This window comes from Pocillopora verrucosa, chromosome 5 (assembly GCF_036669915.1).
Source record: "Pocillopora verrucosa isolate sample1 chromosome 5, ASM3666991v2, whole genome shotgun sequence".
In the NCBI taxonomy this organism is placed as follows: domain Eukaryota; kingdom Metazoa; phylum Cnidaria; class Anthozoa; order Scleractinia; family Pocilloporidae; genus Pocillopora; species Pocillopora verrucosa.
The window spans coordinates 6,079,347-6,098,333 of record NC_089316.1 but is presented as its reverse complement, the minus strand read 5'-3'; the positions used below and the strand labels follow the sequence as shown (position 1 = coordinate 6,098,333).

The 18,987-nt window shown below is 36.2% G+C and overlaps 2 protein-coding genes across 6 annotated transcripts in view; one reads left to right on the top strand and one right to left on the bottom strand.

The window, feature by feature from the left end:
* Positions 1-499: 499 nt before the first annotated feature.
* On the bottom strand, positions 500-5,061 carry LOC131797128 (prolyl endopeptidase). Of its 4 annotated transcripts, XR_010717569.1 has the most exons (5): positions 4,829-5,061; positions 4,374-4,469; positions 3,305-3,483; positions 1,725-2,524; positions 500-1,279 (listed from the first exon to the last, which is right to left on the bottom strand). XR_010717569.1 is itself a non-coding variant. In XM_066167387.1 (4 exons), the coding sequence occupies exons 2-4, from the start codon at positions 4,438-4,440 to the stop codon at positions 2,435-2,437; spliced, it is 336 nt and encodes a 111-aa protein (XP_066023484.1). In that variant the 5' UTR covers positions 4,441-4,469; positions 4,807-5,061; the 3' UTR covers positions 500-2,434. The 4 variants fall into 4 exon arrangements, 3 of the variants coding, with proteins under 3 accessions (XP_066023484.1, XP_066023483.1, XP_058970738.2); XM_066167387.1 differs by having other exon boundaries at positions 500-2,524; positions 4,807-5,061; XM_066167386.1 differs by having other exon boundaries at positions 500-2,524.
* Positions 5,062-16,043: 10,982 nt separating this feature from the next.
* Positions 16,044-18,987, top strand: part of LOC131797127 (TNFAIP3-interacting protein 1-like) — a 35,928-nt gene continuing 32,984 nt past the window's right edge. Inside the window, exon 1 of one of the 2 annotated variants that reach the window (XM_059114752.2) lies at positions 16,044-16,101. The gene's annotated coding sequence lies outside the window, so the exon portion shown is untranslated. The remainder of the gene's footprint in view (positions 16,102-18,987) is intronic. The other variant, XM_066167715.1, reaches the window with a different exon arrangement.

The window sequence follows — 18,987 nt, the reverse complement described above, 5'->3', positions numbered from 1 at the left end:
ACTGAATCATATTTTATATACACTGTAGTGGCTGAAGCCGTTTCCTGCCTTTGATGTATTTGGAGAGGTAAAGAGGGGTCCAATTTTTGGTAATTGCATATGGTAATGTTACTAAGGCCTTATCATAAGGATTTGTCAGTTGTGATATTTTGAATCAAAAAAACTTGGTAACAGTTTGCTCTTAATTGTGAAATTTCCTCGCTTTACCTCGTCACTATTCCACTACCGATAAAACTCAGCAAATGGACAGCCAGCTAACAACTAAAAATTAAGGGGGTGCACAACAGTATCTATCGCAATTCTGATCTAAAAAAGCTCCAGCCTAGAAGCAAATCACTCCAAACTGGTGTGTTCATCGCATAGAAAATATAAAGTAAGTCGCTGCACACATGATTACGATAACAAGCGTTTCCTCTTTCCGCACTGCGGTACAGCCGTGTTTAACGGGAAAATTTTTCGCGGATAGCAAGGTCATGCCGCGCACAGCATCTTCATTTCTTCATGAGACCCCGAAAATTATATCAAATCATCACCTCTCTTCACACGCTGTAGAGTTGTCATTTAAGACTCAGACACAGAGAAGTACTCTCATTTATTTCACATATGTAATCCCTCTTTATTCTGCACAATCACTTTTTTTTTATTTCGTACAATTTTACCTATACTCCGGAATAGTAGTTTTACACCATGCAGTAGTTTCGCAATGCTAGCACAATAACTATTGATGATGCTGTGATCATGGAAATCAAATACACACGCCATCTCACGTAAATTCCCTTATCACATGAACGAGCACCTTCTTAGATTTGGGTTTCTCTTTTGAATGTTTTTTGTTTGTTTGTTTGTTTTTGTTTTGTTTTTTTCAAATCAACCAAAATTTCTGACACTTCATAACATAATTGTGTTGGTTGCATAGTGACATAAGTTTGTTTGCTCGTTGTTTCTACACGAAACAAAAGATGTTTAAAAGTCTCAATGTTATAAAAGAAATAGAACCATTGAGTTATGGATGCAATTGGAAGGTTTGCTAAGCACTCAAAAAGCTAGAGTCGCACACGGCTAACGTCCTGTAGGACTCTTACCCTTCTTTCCTGCTTATCAACCTCCTTCATGCATCTATAAGTCAGTGGTTGCCAGCATGCTGCACCCTAACCATTACTTTCCTAACTACTTATAAAAAGAGGTTTAAAGTTATTATTCTAAGTACATTACCAGTAACCTTTTGGTTGAGGTTTAGATCAGTTTCCGTTCCATCTGCTTTTTCACCAATCGGATAACGCTTCAAATTTGAAAATAATTTGTATTAGAACCAACTTAACTAAACTTCCTAACTTAAGTATTGATAAAATAAATAAACATGACAATAAGTTTTCATGTCACTTCAGCATGTATTATCAAAAACAATTGTACCAGGCCAGGATGGTGAACCTTTGGAGAGGGGGCCTGGGCGTGGTGCAGCTGCACCCAGCAGGGATAGATGGGAAGACAGTTGCTCCATCAATGAATACTGGGGTGCTAGCGTTTGTGGACATGCAAATGTGTAGACACAAAATTTAATACAGTAACTGTAAGTTCAAGTCTTTTGGCATTACAGTTGGCAATATGTTTGGAGGGATATACTGTATTCCCCTCATCCACTTCAGTTGCACATGTTACCGTACAGCTAAAGTATTAAACTATAGTTTGACAACAATACAATGTAATAATATCTGTCTGTACAGTACCTTAAAGCAAAATTTAGACAACTTGTCGTGGAAATTTGTGAATTTCTCTCACTTGATCTAACATAGAGGCTTTTGAGCAGCAAAGATAGCAATAAACAAACAAGCTTTTATTAGCTGGAAATCTTCATATACTGTACATGTATGCAAGCTACTAGCCTGCACTGCAGACATCTTACCAGGGAGAGTTAGTATAAGCCTATGATCATTCATCTGACTGGCCTTTAATTTTTTTGAGTTTGAGTTTGAGTGGGTGATGGGGGTGAGGGGAGGGGGGGGGGGGAGAGGGATGGGGAAAAGCAAGAGGAACATATTTTGGCCCAATGATCAGCTGGTGTCCTTCAGGTGAGTCCTTGTTTCTTCACTCTTCTTAGGGAGGGGAAGACAAAAGAATGGAGGTAAGAGAGGGAGAATTCTAAATTAAACCTTATGAACCCTTAAAAATAGGGGCTTACATGTAGGTGTGAGTTTTTCATCTCATATTGTTCTTTTTCTGCTCTCTGGTCATCAATAGGAGTCCTCCCATTTCACAAGGTAGTGTTTTTAACAAATTCAAAGAACATGTTAACCAGCAAAAGTTTAGTTCTCTTGGTAGAATTTTCTTTTATAAGAAAAAAAATGACCCCCAAAAGCTTGTGGAAAAACATTTTTGGACATCCTTAAAGCCATTCAATTATGAAGAAATTACTGGTAGTTCTCACATTGTAAAATAATCACTTGTTATCATTTGTCCAAGCCATGCTTGTAAACTTTGCATTCTCTAAAGTGTCTGGCAACTGTTCTTGACCATCTACCTTCATAAACTGGGAGAGTAAAAGCAAGAGCAAAATTGAATCCACAAATTTTTGCTTAGAATAAAAAATAAAAATGTATACATAATTACACTTTAATCTTTAGTTACGACTGCCTTGCACTGGGGACAGCAAAATTTCTTATATGATTGTGAAATAAAAATCATTTATGTGAAACACAGTTTAAGAAATGAATATGAAGGCAATCTTCGCAGTAATGAACACTACTACAGCTGTAGTGAAAACAATGCCTGAAAAATATTTAGGCCTGTACGGGATTTGAATCCATGACCTCTGCAATTCTAATGCAGAGCTCTATCAACCAAGCTAACAAACCAACTGGGAGCTGGTTATTATGTTAGTCTGTAATAATTTCATCCAGAGTAACTTTTAGACCTAGGAAGATTAAAGTTTCAGAAGGAAATCAGACCTTCACCAATTTCTACATAATTATCATTACTTGTCCTTATGAAAGCACTAAATGTGCTCCAACCACAACTTTTTTCAAAATTGCCATGTGGGAACCTCACATCATGACATGGTCACCAAAGAGTTTATTTTAGTAAACTTTTTTTTCATAAAGAAAACTGTAAAGCATTGATATTATGCAAATGACTATCTCATTATGACTTGAGACAAGTAAAACACAAACCAATGAGAATCATACACCTAACTACAAGTAAGTGACAGATCACTAAGTTGACAACTTTTGGTCACCAAAATTTACAACCAAAACAGACCCAGTTCAGGGTGTTGATTTGTAAACTCTGCGTGCAAGCATGCTGTCAGTACCTTTATGGTGACCCAATCCGATCCCTTATTTGACAAAGAATAAGCAAAGAACTCTCCATCATCAGAGAAACATCTTTTAGCCAATGCCATAGTACCATCTTCAGACAGTTTATTGGGGTCCAGAAATACTTGTGCTTCACTTTCCAAAGAGTCTTGGACATACAGAACACTATAATGTACTGATATATAAATCACACATTGATATGGTTAATCAAGTATCTAGCAAAGGATAAAAAGACATGTATCTTATACATATTTTCTAGAGTGCTGGAAGAGATCTATAACTTTGTTACTCTTGACTCTGAAAATGCCTCATGTTCTGCTTTTCACTAGCACAGACAACAGTTGTTATAAGGAATTACTGTAACCTGAACAATCAGACCACACAGTCAACTGTTTTTCTTTGGTTCAAACTTTTCACTGAGTGTACATATACATGACAAACTTAGTCAATATTCCAGTTATTAACCCTTCAACTCCCATGAGTGACCAAGACAGAATTTCTCCTCACAGTATTTATACAATATCAAGCAGACAGGTGATGAGAACAAAGAAAAATATCAATTTGGGGATTATTACTTGATCCTATACCAAATGCTCCGAACTAACATCATAAGATTTGTATGGCAGACAGTAGGGAGAATTACTAATGAGATCTTGGAAGTTGAAGGGTTAAGGAGAGACAGGGATATTTTTACTGAAGTAAGGCCTCACATTTTATGCTCCTGAGACATTTTGCATAATTGATCTAAATTCACTTCTACCTCTCACTTATTTAACCTGATCAATATCAATAAATCAGTCACAAGCAATCGATGTAAATCTTGCCCAAAGAAAAACTCTTAAATGTTGGATTATGAGAATTTAACTTCAAGCAAATGTACTTTTAACTGAAAAATGTACTTGGTAGGTCTATAGGGATATTGTCCTTCCATTGGCGAAATGCACAATGCATGGAAAAATTACCTGTTTTCATCTTTTTTTTTTTCTTTTTCTTTTTTTTTTTTTGAAGAGGTTTCAAGCATTTTATGAGCAACAAACAAAGACCTCTGCCCCTTAGATACTGCACCTTTGATTTTGCAGACCAGAGTTATGCAAGTAAAAGTACTTTGATCCTTTTTTGAATGGACAGCCATACTTCGGATAGTCCCACATCTCAGTTAGCCTGAAATCAACACGTACCAACAGAATCAACTGAGCCACTGGAACATCTCAACACACAACACTACTTCATACAATTTATTTTCTGCCCACATATTGCACATTCATAAGTAGGATGTAAAATCGCCTTATCCAAAGACAATTTTGCTTTAAAAAAATTAAAAATGAAATAACAAATAAACAAAACAAAATTAAAGGAAATATAATGCAGATAATCATTTGAATTTAAGGGAGAGGATAAATAAATAACATAATGCCAAAAAAGATTCATAAATAGGGAAGTAAATAAGTAATTCAAGAGATGGTGTCTTAAAGACTACATAACGAAATCCATTTGATACCTGGTAAGGTTCACTATGGTACCTGCTTTTATTTGAGTCCTTTCTTTTCCATGTGTCATTCTGAACGCACGAGGGACTCTACGCTCGCCGGTCAAGTAGGAAAAAAACTCCCAACTCTCCTACATTTGTTCGGAGTGATGATTTATTTTCATTGCAAACTGATATTCTTAGGATATGACTTCGAGCAAAACAACACGATCGAGCGCAGATTAATGATCTCTCATGTGATCTCAGTCCTTTTAACAAAGCCCTCATTCGTACCTGTTCTTGAAATTCTCTCGTGTCTACGTTTTCAACCCAGTTGTTAACACTTATCTGTCATTATTTGTCAACCACCGCTGACAAAGAGCCAAAATGACCCTGGGCTCGAGGTTGCGTCATTTATTTCTAAAAATAACTAAAGCTTTTTATAAGCGTCAGCAAAATAGGCAGAAACAAGAAAAATTATTTATAACACAGGTGAACTGACGCTTAAACTATTTATTGCCATGATTTCACTTGCGTATCAAAATTTTGATATGGCCTTTAGCAAATGTCAGCAGAAATATATTTTCGTTTTGCATATAACACAGAAGAAGATTGACCGTCCAATTTCATTTAAAAATAATAATAACGTTGAAGATAAGTAAAAGCTTTGCATTTGGAAAACGGCTCATCATATAGAACATATTTATTCCCACTTTTACTGTCTTATTTTTCGCCTCTTGTTGGAGCGTGCTTATCTCAGCTCGGGGGAAATACTCTTCAATTTTAAACGACTTGAAATCACGTGACTGTAAATTTTGACGTGCGCACGACGAAATTTAAACTTCTGCAGAATTGATTTCCTTCTATTTCGCCCTTGCAACGCTGCAGGTCACTTACCAACTCTTCAAGCCGTCGAGGAAGATTTTGGAAATGTATCCCTCTAAATCTGACTCATTGTCACTCGAGCGCATCAAGTAAGGGTAAGTTTTCACTTTGCATGCCTTTAACAATTGATACTCACTCTAATTTTTGCTTTATCACAACAAACTCTTGGATTTTGCTGCACTGTTTTTGAAGGTAAGTCAGGTAGTTGTTGGAAAAATCCACACCTATTGGTTCAGTCAGAAATCAGTTTTTTCTTCAATTCGAAATCAAGGGAGTTCCACTTATGCTTATTGGATCATTTTCGATAGAAAACAGCGTGGATTTGTCTAAAAATTTTTTTTCTGCTGACTCAACTTACCTTTAGGTCTCATTCCCAGGTTCTCTTGGTCACTAGTTCGACGCAGAAATTATTTTTAAAAATTGCCAAAAAAAGCAATAAAAAACTTTGGAATTTCGATTACAGACATGAATTCATCTACATTTTCGAATTGAATCTTCATAATTTACATTTTTTGTGTCTGGCTAAAAAATTTTTAACACTCAATAAGTCATTAAACAGATATGTTGTCGGGAGACATTCTTCAACTATTTCAAGTATTTTCAAAAAATCTTTAACAGTAATTTTAAAATCATTGGACTGTTACTCAGCGTGTTTGTTTACGGACTTGTTTGTTCCCCATAAAGTAGTGACATTTCTAGACTTGTGAGTAAATTATACAGTTAGAGTTTTTGGTTGAAGCAACTTTAAACTTATGTTGATTCAGCACATCTTGCATCTCATAAATGTCAAAAATTGCGAGCAGACAAGCTTTGCGTTTTATAGATCGCACGTGACGTTCTGAGTTAAGGTTTGAAATCGTTAGGGCCTCAGAAATTACTATGGACGCCGTTAATGAACCAGGATAATTTTTTGGCAAAGAAACCGTGTCAGATAATTTTTCTCCTTCGCGCCTAAACTTTGATTTGTTTTAAAATACTACTGGGCAAGACTAAGTCTGCAATACTGAGGGTACTTTAGTTGTTCATTACGTCGTACGTTACACGATTCATACATCGAGAATTTGGGATTTGGAAGTTATATATGTGATTCATATATCGCTTTTTGCAAATTAAACATTTGTTATGTGTAAATTATGCATCACAAATTTGCGATTTAAATTTTAAAGATATTTAACATAACGCTCATGTAATTGCATCATGCATACAAATCCATAAATCGAAACGAAACGTCACTTACATATCCTGCTCACTATCAGTGTTACCATGCCGAGGTAAGAGGATTGGTCATTAAAATTATTCTAGATCTAGCGCTTAATAAGATTATAGTGCTGTAGAAAAAAGTGAAGTCCGGTTTAACCCAGTTTTAACGACACTTAGTCAGTTTTCGCAAACTAAGGAAATGTTCAACCCTGAAAGCGGAACAGGGAAGAGTTATGGAATAGATTGAGAATTCGTTCAGTTTTCTGTTTACCCATAAATATGTGTTATTTGCCGGCTGGGAGATCCGTATGGTGTATCCGTATCGTGTAACGTACGACGTAATAAACAACAAAAGTACCCTCAGTATTACAGGCTCAGTCTTGCCCAGTAGTATTTTAAAACAATGCAGAAAGGGGAATCCCCTTATTATAATTTTAATTACAAAGCGATAAGCGTTGTTAAGGTGATTACCTTCAAACATATTCATCAAACTATCGCAAGCTACTGACTCCGCGTCAAGGGTACCAAATTGCGACGAAGAAATTCTGTTTGTCAGGTTAAAAAGGTAAACTAAAATTAATCGAGTTTTTATGTTTGTTCTACGTTGTACGTTTTTCATGTAAAGAGGTCGCTTGGATCAATTATTTTTAAATCCACTCAGGGCACGGATCGATCTGTGAAGAACAGTTAGAACTTAAGAAAATTGTTGATTCGAACTTGAAAATGTGATTTTAAAACGGCAACGAAAATGAGTCACTATTTTTGAAGATTCCATTTAGTTTACGAAATTTTGTAAGTTTGCCCAAACTGCGAGAAAGAAAATAGTAGTAAGCTTTGTGTAATTTTCAAATTTGGTTACCGTTATGACGCTCTGTGGTTGCTAGGGAACAGTGCTCCCTCGGGCACACGTAGTTCCTTCGCAAAGACAAAGTACTGCTAAGCTGTTTGTCTAGACACCGTCACTGGCGTCTTCATAGGTTCGATTTCTGCCGTTTTCTTCGATACTGAATTGTCTTCGATCCACCCGAAAAGGGCTCCTTTCCCGAAAAAGCGGCTGTTAATCGAGCGTGAAGTAAAATTGGTAAACTATGAACCATAAGCGCGACAAGGTGGCAGACTTTAAACCAAACTCATAATCTTGCCGTGCGGATCCAGCTACCAATAACTAATAGTAACAGTTGTGATAAGAGTCCAATTCGTGCTCAAATCGGGCTGGTGATAACCATCTACGTTCGAGAATTTTCTTATAGCCTTGAACTTGCAAATCACAACACCATATGCATGAATCAACAGTGTTGTTAGGTGACTTTAAGTGGCAAGAATGAGGTATAATTGATAGTTAACAAATATATAGTTAAAAGATGCGAAGAATCTGGTAAATTGATCTGAGTCGACGTACCAAAATTGTAAATCTTATTCATAATTGAAATATTTAGATTTATCAGGCCAAAATTTAGTTATTCAGTTCATAATCCACGTAACACCTATTCTACTGAGCGAAACTACTATTCGTTTGTTACGATTCAGAAGATAAAAATATAATAATTTTAAACTTTGAAATAAGGGAAACTGCTCAGCAGCTTAGCTGATGTTGTTTGTGCACAGTTGATGATTGTTGTTAGGAAGGATATTTGTAAACAAACTTCAAGGTGGAGAGGGGAGAACTTATATCGTTTGAACAGCTTTGCAGATGGATATGAGAGCTGATATGACTGTTAATCATTACGAGCCGACCTTACCTCGGCTTGATTATGATCAGCAAGACTAGTACTTAGCGAGGAACGAAGATTATGGTTAAAATTTTCAGTAGCTGTCTTTGATTCAACTCATTCGCGGAAAAACTAGTTAATTCGCTAATACTGTGCCATTCGTAGTTCGATTTGAATTTTAGTTTTCAAATCTCATGCTATAAACAACCCACGCAAAATTATAGGGGGTTTACCTTTTTTACTAGTCGATCTAATTATAGTTATTCTAACCATCACGTGAACATCAAAAGATCATTCGATCGTTCTCTATGTTAAAAATATAGGTTGTATGGTACGCTCTCAGTCGATCCACTTTGAATTGCACAAAGTGCCACATGCGTCTAGTTTTCCACATCGGCAAACCGGTTTGAAAGGTAAGCAATTTCATAATCCAACATTTTACTGCGCGGGAGTCGATGCGGTATTTGATGTTTGCAGTAAATGTGGTTAAATGAAGCGCAAAATAGCCGGGTGTGCAAATTTTCTCAGCATATTTGCCTAGCATTTCTGCCTGTGATGGATTTTTGGCATATGCAAAGACACTTTTAAAGCAAAAGAAGTGAAAGAATTGATCATACTCTTAATTTTTTCCATCCGTCACAAATGTAAATTTCCGGTCAGGCGGAAAAATGCTATTGACCTTTTTCGATTTCTGAGGGAAGAAATAATAGGAAAACGTTTTTAAACTATTGCATATTGCTTCTCTACACTAATTCTTCGCTCCCGAAATGACAGTTGAGATTTCGGGAGTTAAAAATGGAATATAGAGGTAAAAATACTTGCGCGTTGCGTGACAAGTCAAGAACTGTTAAATTAAAGAGAATCCAATGTTATTCAATTTTGTTTTTGGAGTCTGTCGATTTTTGAAGAGGTTTGTTTCTTGGTCTGTTATTATTTCAATCCTTAAGGTATTTCCCCATGGAAGCGTATCGTTGGACACCGGTTCATATATACAGACAATGACGCGGTGACCTTGAAAAACCTCTTTTTGATCTTTGCACTTCCGGAAGCCTTCGTACCTTGTACTTTGCTTCTACGTAGGTACTTTGATCGCGATCAAGATTCTTTGGTCCTCCTTTGCTGACAGTTAATCGATTAGAGCAGGTAATCGCGTGATTTCCAGCGCCATTTGGACCAATTACCTGACATAAGCAAGAGTAACCATTTTCAAAGGCCGACAAAATTGCAGAGCCCGAAGGGCGAACGGCAATTTGTAGTCTCTGCAAAAACGTCAATGAGTGCTTATTTGTTCCAAATTGCATGTGAAACATGTGATTACTTTTAAAACATATAAATAACGAAAAAAATTGAGATAGCTTTTCGAATGTCATAATTATGCGGAAGGAAAGAGCGCGAATCGCGCGCAAAAATAATTATTTCGAACCGCCTTCGAATGTCATCATTTAACATTAGACTTATTATGAAAACTCTGATTAGTCAAGAGCATATAGTCAATGTAAAGTACTATCTGAGGTTGACATGATAACCAGGAGCCCATGGGCTCCTGATAATACCCCAATATTTGGATTAGCATTTCGAGTTCAAAGTCTGCCTAGTTTTCAACCCCCTCGATTATCGCATGATATCTTGAATTATCAGACTTCGTGTCTGTGTTATCTCTGATGATTCAGACCTCGGCATTGATAAATCATGATATCATTTTCAACCTAATGCAATAATTGCTCATTGTACGTATGTCCAAACCACCGCGCTCCATGAAAACAACGCTTTTGAAATTTTGTGTCCCGTTAATTTTTTTAATCCTAAGCCTCCAATAAGTTCAAAGCCTTGTTAGAAAGTTTGTCGTTATACTTTTTGAGCAGAATTTACTCTTTTGCATTATGTTACCTAAAAACTACATTTCTCTCAGCCAATCAGATTGAAGACATTTTTATTTATGAATATTTTTAACATAGAAAGAAATTGATCGATCTATCATTATCATAATCATATCAAACTCTTTCCCCAGTGCGACGAACATTTGTTTTTCTCGGTTCCAGGTGTACGCAACCACTAACCCCACGTAATGCGCATGCTCTCCGTTACGAATTTTTAAAATGGCGGACAGGTCAAAGCGGGAAATTAAAAAAACAAAGCGATTTTGCAATGAATTCTTAACATACACCCTCGTTAGAAAGGCGAATCTACGGAAGAAAGATACAAAACTATATGATATTGAGATCGATATGATATTAAATCGATACCGAGGGCCCGTTTAATTGCCTTCCGCCACGATTATTAGCTTTCTTGACAGCTTTCTGAAGACAGAATACTTTCTTTCTGAAGACTTCTGGTATGCGGCTACTGATTATTACACCTCGTATACCTGATTGCTCAAACACTTTGTTTACGATTATTGAAAAGACCGACTCATGGTTCTCCGTCTTCGTCTTGACATTGCTTTGAAATAGTATAGACTAGTAAGCTGAAACGAAAAATTAATCTGGGAAGTTTACGAAAAATCCAGCAAACAAGCTTTAAAAAGGCATTTATTTAGACTTCATACTTCAACGAACTTCACAAATTTTACTTGTTTATCTTGTAAGTAAACGATGGCAGATTAATTCCCGAAGCGCTTTCTGAGTTTCCCGATCCCTCTCCTACTGCTTTCACGCTTACAAAACAGGAAAAACCAAAAGGAGGAAGTTACAGCTGTTTTGAAACGCCATTTGACGATGGTAAATCTGCTTTTTGTTCGACACTTTACATATCAAAACAAAGGAAATTTGTTCCTCTTTCTGATTTTGGCGGTACATTTTTAATTTGCGCCTGCGTAAAAGAGATATCGCCCGAGACCTTTCGCTCGGTCGTGTTGTGATCAAAAACGCCTTGTTAATTTCAGGCAACCGCTCGGAGAAAAGGTAAAAATGACGAGGGAAAAACTTTACCTTCAAGTTAGAAAATTAGCGAAATAGAAAGCCACAATATTATAGTTTAATATTTCAGAGGTACATTGAGTGCTTTTTCCGTAGAGAATCCGCACGGTGGTAAAATATTCGAAAATTACACTCGATTTGAGTGGGGTGTTGAAGTGGGCGTGGTCACTACATTCATGTTAAGACTATTTGTACCCCATGAGTTTGATATGTGTTATTAATATTATCATTATCATCATTATTATTATGATTATGGTTACTGTCTTCGTCATTATTTATATACACCACCATCACTAGTGCTAAATTTGTCTCCGTACATCATCTAAGACGGAACCAGACCATAGTTCCAAGGCCACGAGTAGAAGAGTGCTCTTCCACTGATTACTTTATGGAAATTGACATTCTGAGAATGTGTGCTGTTACCGTGCGAGTTGTTCCCTAAACGTCCTGCAATTTGATTAATGACACCGAACTGTTTCTCGGTGCCTTTCCTAATATTTACTCCAAGAGTACCCACAACTATTGAGATTGTTGCTGTCTTCGTCTTCCACATTTAAGCGATTTCTATTCCTAAGCCTCTGTACTTACTACTGGTCTTAAGATAGCAAACAAAAGATTTCCTAGTGTTAATTAACAATTAGATTCCATGTTATATGTCTTAAAGTCGTAAAAGAACCACACTCGTATCGTCGATTGAACCCTCTTTCCTATCTGCTGGTCTCAAAACGTCATAACCTGTTTACAAGTAATTTGATGCAAAACCGGTAAATTAAAATCAAGTCAAAATCAAGGTATGTCCTGTACAAACAAACCCGTAAACACGGGACTAAAAGTTACAAACGAAATCGATTGAAATACCCGTGACTGTTCGTAACATTGTCGTCTATCTGTTCAATAATAGTTCATAGATGACGTCCAAATGTGGTCAGAATATTATTAACACTGGCTGCGCCTCGAGTGCCACATTTCCGTTCTTACCCCATTTTGACGTCATTTTGGCGGCATACTGTTCGGATCACTGACTGAGGCAGCATGAGTGTTAGTAATGACGTCATCACTTGTTAACGATCAAGTGGTTACGGAAAGTCGCTGAGAGGTATCTTACGCACACATAAGCTTGTCGTTCTGGAGACGGTACAGTTTTTCCTTATTGATTTATACTAAATAGGGAAAAAAAAATAAAAAGAAGTAATTCAACAAATTGTGACCTTAAAACGGACTTGAAAGCCAACCGTTCCACCCATCACACATGAAGGGATAATTCTCTTAAATCTCTATGCCCTGTTGATAACAACAGAGCAGAATCTCCCGATGGCGTTGTTGACATTTTGTCTACGTCGATACAATAACATGGGATATTTTTCAACTGGACCACTAAAATTAAAACACAAAATTCTAAGTTGGCTCTGAGGCTTGGGGAAATAAAGAAATTAAATCACATCGAGGTTTAGGGATGAAAAATTAGTTTCTTTCGTTTTATTCCCCCAAGCCTCGGAGAAAATGAATTCGGTATAAAAATGTACACAATGTTTATCGAGGACATTAGCTGAAGCCAAAAAAAGAATCATCATCAACGTCACCGGAGAAGGGCCAGAAATATCGTAAGTGGTTGTCAGGTCGACGACTCGTTTTTTTGTAATTTTTAACCTGGGAAACTTAAGTTTGCCTTTAAAAATATATCGGCGGAAGTTCGTCAAGCCAAAGTGTAAATTAAAAATGATCGCAATGATGAGAATAATTTTAGATTTGAAAAGATCGCGAATTGTCTCATCGTTTGGTAATATTTTTCTATAGAGTGCGAACATTGGAACCACTGCAATTCTATTTTCCGTCTTTTGAAAATAGCTAGTTCGATCATGAGACGAATACATGCAGTTGCCTAGGAAGATAATAATCATACCGGGGAATCCCCAAATTCTCTCATGGACGTCAACAGACAGACATTATTATATTTTTAATAACAAACGACCCAAACAATTCAGTTGTTCGAATTCAGCCGTTCCATGATCTCACGCAAAGTTCTCTTAGAAGTCCTTTACACTCAAAGGTGAGCCTAGAAAAAGCGCTAATTTGAAAAATAGTTGTTACTGATGTATTTAATTTAGTTAGAATGGCTCGGCCAACTGAAATAGGGAATATAAGAACCCGGGCTGAGACCCTCGATCCGGCCTCCCGTTCGACCAGTACCTCCGAGTAGAAACACAACTTCTCTCTAGTGGAGTGTTTTGTGACGTCGAAACACACCAAAAGCAGTTTTATTTACCGTTGGTTGGCCAGTGTTGCTCAAAAACGCTACAGATTTGTCTGAAGTTAACTCTCCTTTAACCCATGACGCCTAATAATTTCTAGACGGTATATATCATGCCATTCTTACGATCAGTAAACTCCTTCAAGCATTACAAATTCTCACCCAGTGTTTATTGAACTCTTACGTGGCTAGTTCTATAGCGTCAACTAGGTTTTATTTCAAAGAATTTCGCCTGCATTTACCTCACCTTCAATTTATTTGACGAAATTCTCGAAATTTCGTCGCTACAAGGCAAAATCCAGAATGCTGTACATTATTAAGAGCATCGAAACAAGCAGGGTGTATACTTTCCCTTCAGCGTTTCAGAGGGATATACCAGGCAAAAAAATTATTAAAAATTACCAAAACGTTAACATGAACGTGTCAACCTATGATGATGTTATAACTAATAGGAAGTAACTGCATTTGGAGACGTATGTGAGGGGCACTTTTTTAATCATTATTATTTGACATGCATTAATACCGATACATGTCAATGGATTCACACACAAAAAAAAATTTAAAAATATGCATTTTTTTGTTCTGTTTTGTGTTTCTGCTTGGGAAGCTCAAAAAACATTCAGGTACCATTCTCGCGTCTCTCGTGTTACAACTGTGAAACGAGACACGTTCAAAGTGATTTTGAATCAGTCCTCCAAGAATAAACATTGGAAAATTTCGTCGTTAAATTGTTAAACGTCAATAACGTCTGGATGTCAGAAAGGCTAAGTAAATTATGTTCTTTCAGCATAGATATCACCTCAGTTGTCTGGAAATTTTTTATAACTTCCCATTATTTCACTTTATCTTTGCTTAAAGCAATTCACGAGTTCACAATTTGCCACGAGGCTAAAAAGACTTTTCCTAATATTTTTAAATTAAGAACACAATTCGAAGGTGTGTTTTTTTGAAGGGTTGGAAGGTCACTCTCAAGTTTATCTCTTTGTCAGTTTTGTTTTGGTTTTTCCTCTATAGTCTCTGGCTAATTATGAAAATTTTCTCCGATAAAGTAAAATTTCGATAGTTACCCTCAAAATAATCGTCTTAATACAGGTAAACGTTTCAGTTTAAGGAAAAAGAAATTAACACACCTGAATGGATAGAGCTAATATCCCTTATGTTCAGCGATGAATTGTATAACCGTCCAAAAGAAACTTGCCTAAAAATGAAACAAATAACCTCTCTGATTCATGAAAAATAATGAAAACAATTTGCAGCGTTTTGGTCAATTTATTCTATTATTATTACTTGTTATCATTATCATTATTATTATTATTATTATTATTATCATTATCATTTTTTTATCCTTTCTGTTTTCTATTCTGTTAATATCTTTTTGTCATTTATATTTTTGATTAAAAATGACAAAATGTTATGAATCATATATTAACGAATGTCGTGATACTGAGATGGTATTTCCCACAAAATGTGTTTTCAGTTTTATATTCTTAGCTTGCACAACCCATCCAGTGAAAAAGAAAAGCTGTGGGTTTCAAAGATATGATTTCGAACTTCTTGTGCAATAACTAAATATTATGACTCATATTTGAATATTTTTACCAATAATAAAGGACAGTTACGCATAGATTTGATATTTGACGAAAGGAAACCAACATCGATGTTTTTTTCTTTATGTTATCTTTGGATATAACTCGCGATTTCTGAAACTTGGGACAAAATCGAAACCTCTGCTGGTAACTCACAGTTACATCGTTTTTTACCAAACCGTTTCTTTAACAGCACAGACATCATGTAAAAAATTATACCTGAACTAGAACTGGTTGAGCGGAAAGGTGGTTAAATTCTTATTCTAGAATAACTGGGGTGCCGGCACACCCACGCAAATTTTACTCTCTCATCGACCAAATATGTAACCCACGAAATTCAGTAAATTTCCCATACCAAATTATCGATGACTGTAGATAAACAATATTCTACAAATGAAAATTAGGTTTTATCGTCATCTACAACTTTGGATCAGCGGAGAGATGACTACAGTAAAATAAGCCAATTTCAGCATACAAAGAGTTTGATATTTTTTGTTTAAAATGTGTGGATTTTCCTGTGCAAGATAAGTCTGACTTTGTGCAAGAGTGTCAAACTTGGACAAACTAGGCTTCCAAATTAGTTGTGAACAGATTTATGTACACAATAAAATCCCCTTTATCCCAAAGTCAAAGAGGGGAAAATACCTGTACACATTTTATCGTTGTTAAGAGCTTAACACATTTTTTTCTCTCACTTGCAATTTACAGTGTTCAGTGTGTGGACCAGACTAAACTCAACTCACCAGAAAAGCGTCCAGCTGGTCTCGAGCTGGTGCATACTGTGGGTAAGTGAATTTATTCTTAATTGTACTCTATTCATCGTCTTTTGCTTTTCGTTCAGTGCAGACAACGAATTGCAAAATGTGTGCAACTCGAACGTACTTGCGTGTGTATGCTTCCAATGCTGTTAGCAAGAAAGATCTGCTATCTGAATCAAACGAAGATACCCGCCACTGCTTAAATGCTGTGCATCCTGACTGTAGTGCACATAGAGGGAATTGCTTTTTAATGACATGAGACTGCAAAAACTATTTCTGTCTTTGAGAATAAGCCCACAGCTCTCAGTTGCAAAAGCAGAGTCGCTTGTAGCTGACTCAGCAGGTGATTACTATGCAATCTGAAACTTCGCATTCCTCCCCTTTAATTAAAATTTTCCGAGGTTATTTTCATCGCCAAGCAAGCGCTGTTTTAGTTTCTTTGCAATGGAAAACTACTGAATCGTCACCTCAAACGAGCTGTAAGAAGTTGAATCCTTTTTTCCGGTCACGTAGGTAACCAAGGTCTTAATTAAAAGTCTTAAACGATGCTGAAACAATCAATGCGTTAATTAAACGGAAACTAAAAATAACATCTAGGGGCCAAATTACATCATTACTTTCTAATGAAGTCACCGGTATTGTCGTTCGGGTACGAAATAAATAAACAAAAATGCAAATGGTCTTACCATAAAACAGGCGATTGCGTGATTATCATAGTAGTAGAAGAAGACGCGGTGATGTAAACAAAGCCATGAACATTTCTCACTTGTTACGAGCGCCTAAATCTACACACAAATCTTTTTATTTTCTATCATCTTTTCAAGGATTTTACGCCATCATTTTTTTCCTTCCTACGTGCGGTCTCACCAAATATTCAGAAATCAATAATGATCGTTATGTCTGAAAGCCTCTGGCAGTCACAACAACTAACTTTACTAAGCCGAAGTTATAAATTCTACCAGAAGCTTCCTGCGCCGGGCAGACTGAATCTTCATATAACTGATCCACTTCAAAACTTTTCCGAAAACTGCAATACTACTGTAACCTATGCGAAGGAATCAATCAATTAAGAGCAAAAGGCTTGGGCTTGCCCAGGCAAGCAACTGATGACGTTGCATACTTGATTGTTCTGGAGGCGTTGAATTAAATCAAGAGCACTTTTTGATGTATATTCCATTCACTCGCCGGATAAAAGGTCCACATCTTTCAAAACATAAAAATATACTCTTCCTATAAACCCTTTGGCTGTTATCGCATCTATATTTCCATTTGTAAGTATGCCTGCTCGTACAATTTCACTTTCTTCCCAGAACAAGCGGAACACGAAGAGAACAAAACAATTTTTCTTTTTTTCTTTCCTCCTTTGAAAAATGTCATTAACCTTAATTGTTATATAGAATCCTAGCGGTGAATAAAATTCCAAACTGGTCTCGTGATGTTTTTGTTTCAATCTTGTAGTGAATCAAAAATTTGCCCTAATGAAGCTTCGAGAGCAATTGTTATTCTATTTGAAATCACTTCACTGCCCCGGCCCACTGCTTGTAACACCTGTACGCAGACAGAAAATTTCCAAAACAAAAAGAGAACAGAAAACAAGAGCGAAAACTTACCAAATCCGGCATTGCTATAGCTACACTGTAGAAAAAGAATGGTTGAAACGACCATATTCGACACTGTATTTGAGAAATTTCATCCTCTTTAGTCATTTTGACTAAATAAAACTGAGTTAGTACAATCTAAATGTCCTAGTTAAAAATGAGTAATTTAAAAGTCAAGATAATTACTAGAGAGTTAATTTAACCTCTAATTCTGGTTGTTTTCACTTAAGCCTCTATGTTATGTTTACTACTCAAAAAAAGTAGTTTTCACCATTTTAGCATTAGGTTCCGATAACTAGTATCTTCCAGAATGAGTCGATTTAACCACAAATGTGTATTAATAGTAACCTAGCTACCCCTAAACAAATAAACAAGAGTCATAATCAAAATATACATATATATATATATATACATACATATACATATATATATATACATATATATATATACATATATATATATATATATACATATATATATATATATATACATATATATATATATACATATATATTATCATATTAAGAAAATTAATTTTAATTAATTAGCTTTTTTTTACAATCGCCCTAAAGTAAAATACATGCAAAGAGAAAAAATACTGGCAAAAATAAGCTATTTATAGATTTGAACGCGTGCGTCTCACAAGAATCACAAAATTGATTCACATTACGTGTGTTGTCCCGAACGACACAGTTAAGTTTAGACGTTCCTGCCTTAAACATTTTACCAAATACGGACTTATTCAAGCAATATTGAGTGGGTGGTTATCTAGGTAAGTTGTTTGGAATGGAAGTCGTAACACTCGGGGTATTGAATTCGAATTCATTGTTGAGAAATCTTAAGCCATTCGTTATATTTATCTTTCGATGCTACACGTAAAGCTGGCGTTACTGGAGATCAAACTCGTCTTCCTACCCTGACCGATAATCTTGCATGGATTACCCTTTGCTGCCAGAACGCTACTCTGCAAAACAACTAAATTGTAAATCTTTCTGCGCTCAGGAATCTTCCTGAGCTTAGATCCTATAGAGTCACGAGATAATTCTGAGACAAACTTGGTAAATCGAATGAAAACAGATAAGTAATAAAACCTCGCTCAAAACGAAATCCAATCTTCCATACAAACACTTCAAATAATACAAGCACATGACGTGCATGACAAGCACGCAAGGGAAAATCCCCAATGTAAAATTGATCCAATCGTAAAATCTCGGACTCAGCTCTGATACATAAAATTCAGCGTGTACGGAAACGATCGTGATGTTGCCACAAGGATAGGAGCCTAGAAGGAGCACTTTAGGCAATAGGCAATTTT

Excerpts from the sequence above, each read along its gene's own strand:
- LOC131797128 (XM_066167387.1), bottom strand. The coding sequence starts at position 4,440 with ATGGCTGTCCATTCAAAAAAGGATCAAAGTACTTTTACTTGCATAACT. Across the intron at positions 3,484-4,373 it reads TCTGGTCTGCAAAATCAAAG|TACATTATAGTGTTCTGTAT; the intron begins GTGCAGTATCTA and ends TTTATATATCAG. Across the intron at positions 2,525-3,304 it reads CGGATTGGGTCACCATAAAG|TTTATGAAGGTAGATGGTCA; the intron begins GTACTGACAGCA and ends TTACTCTCCCAG.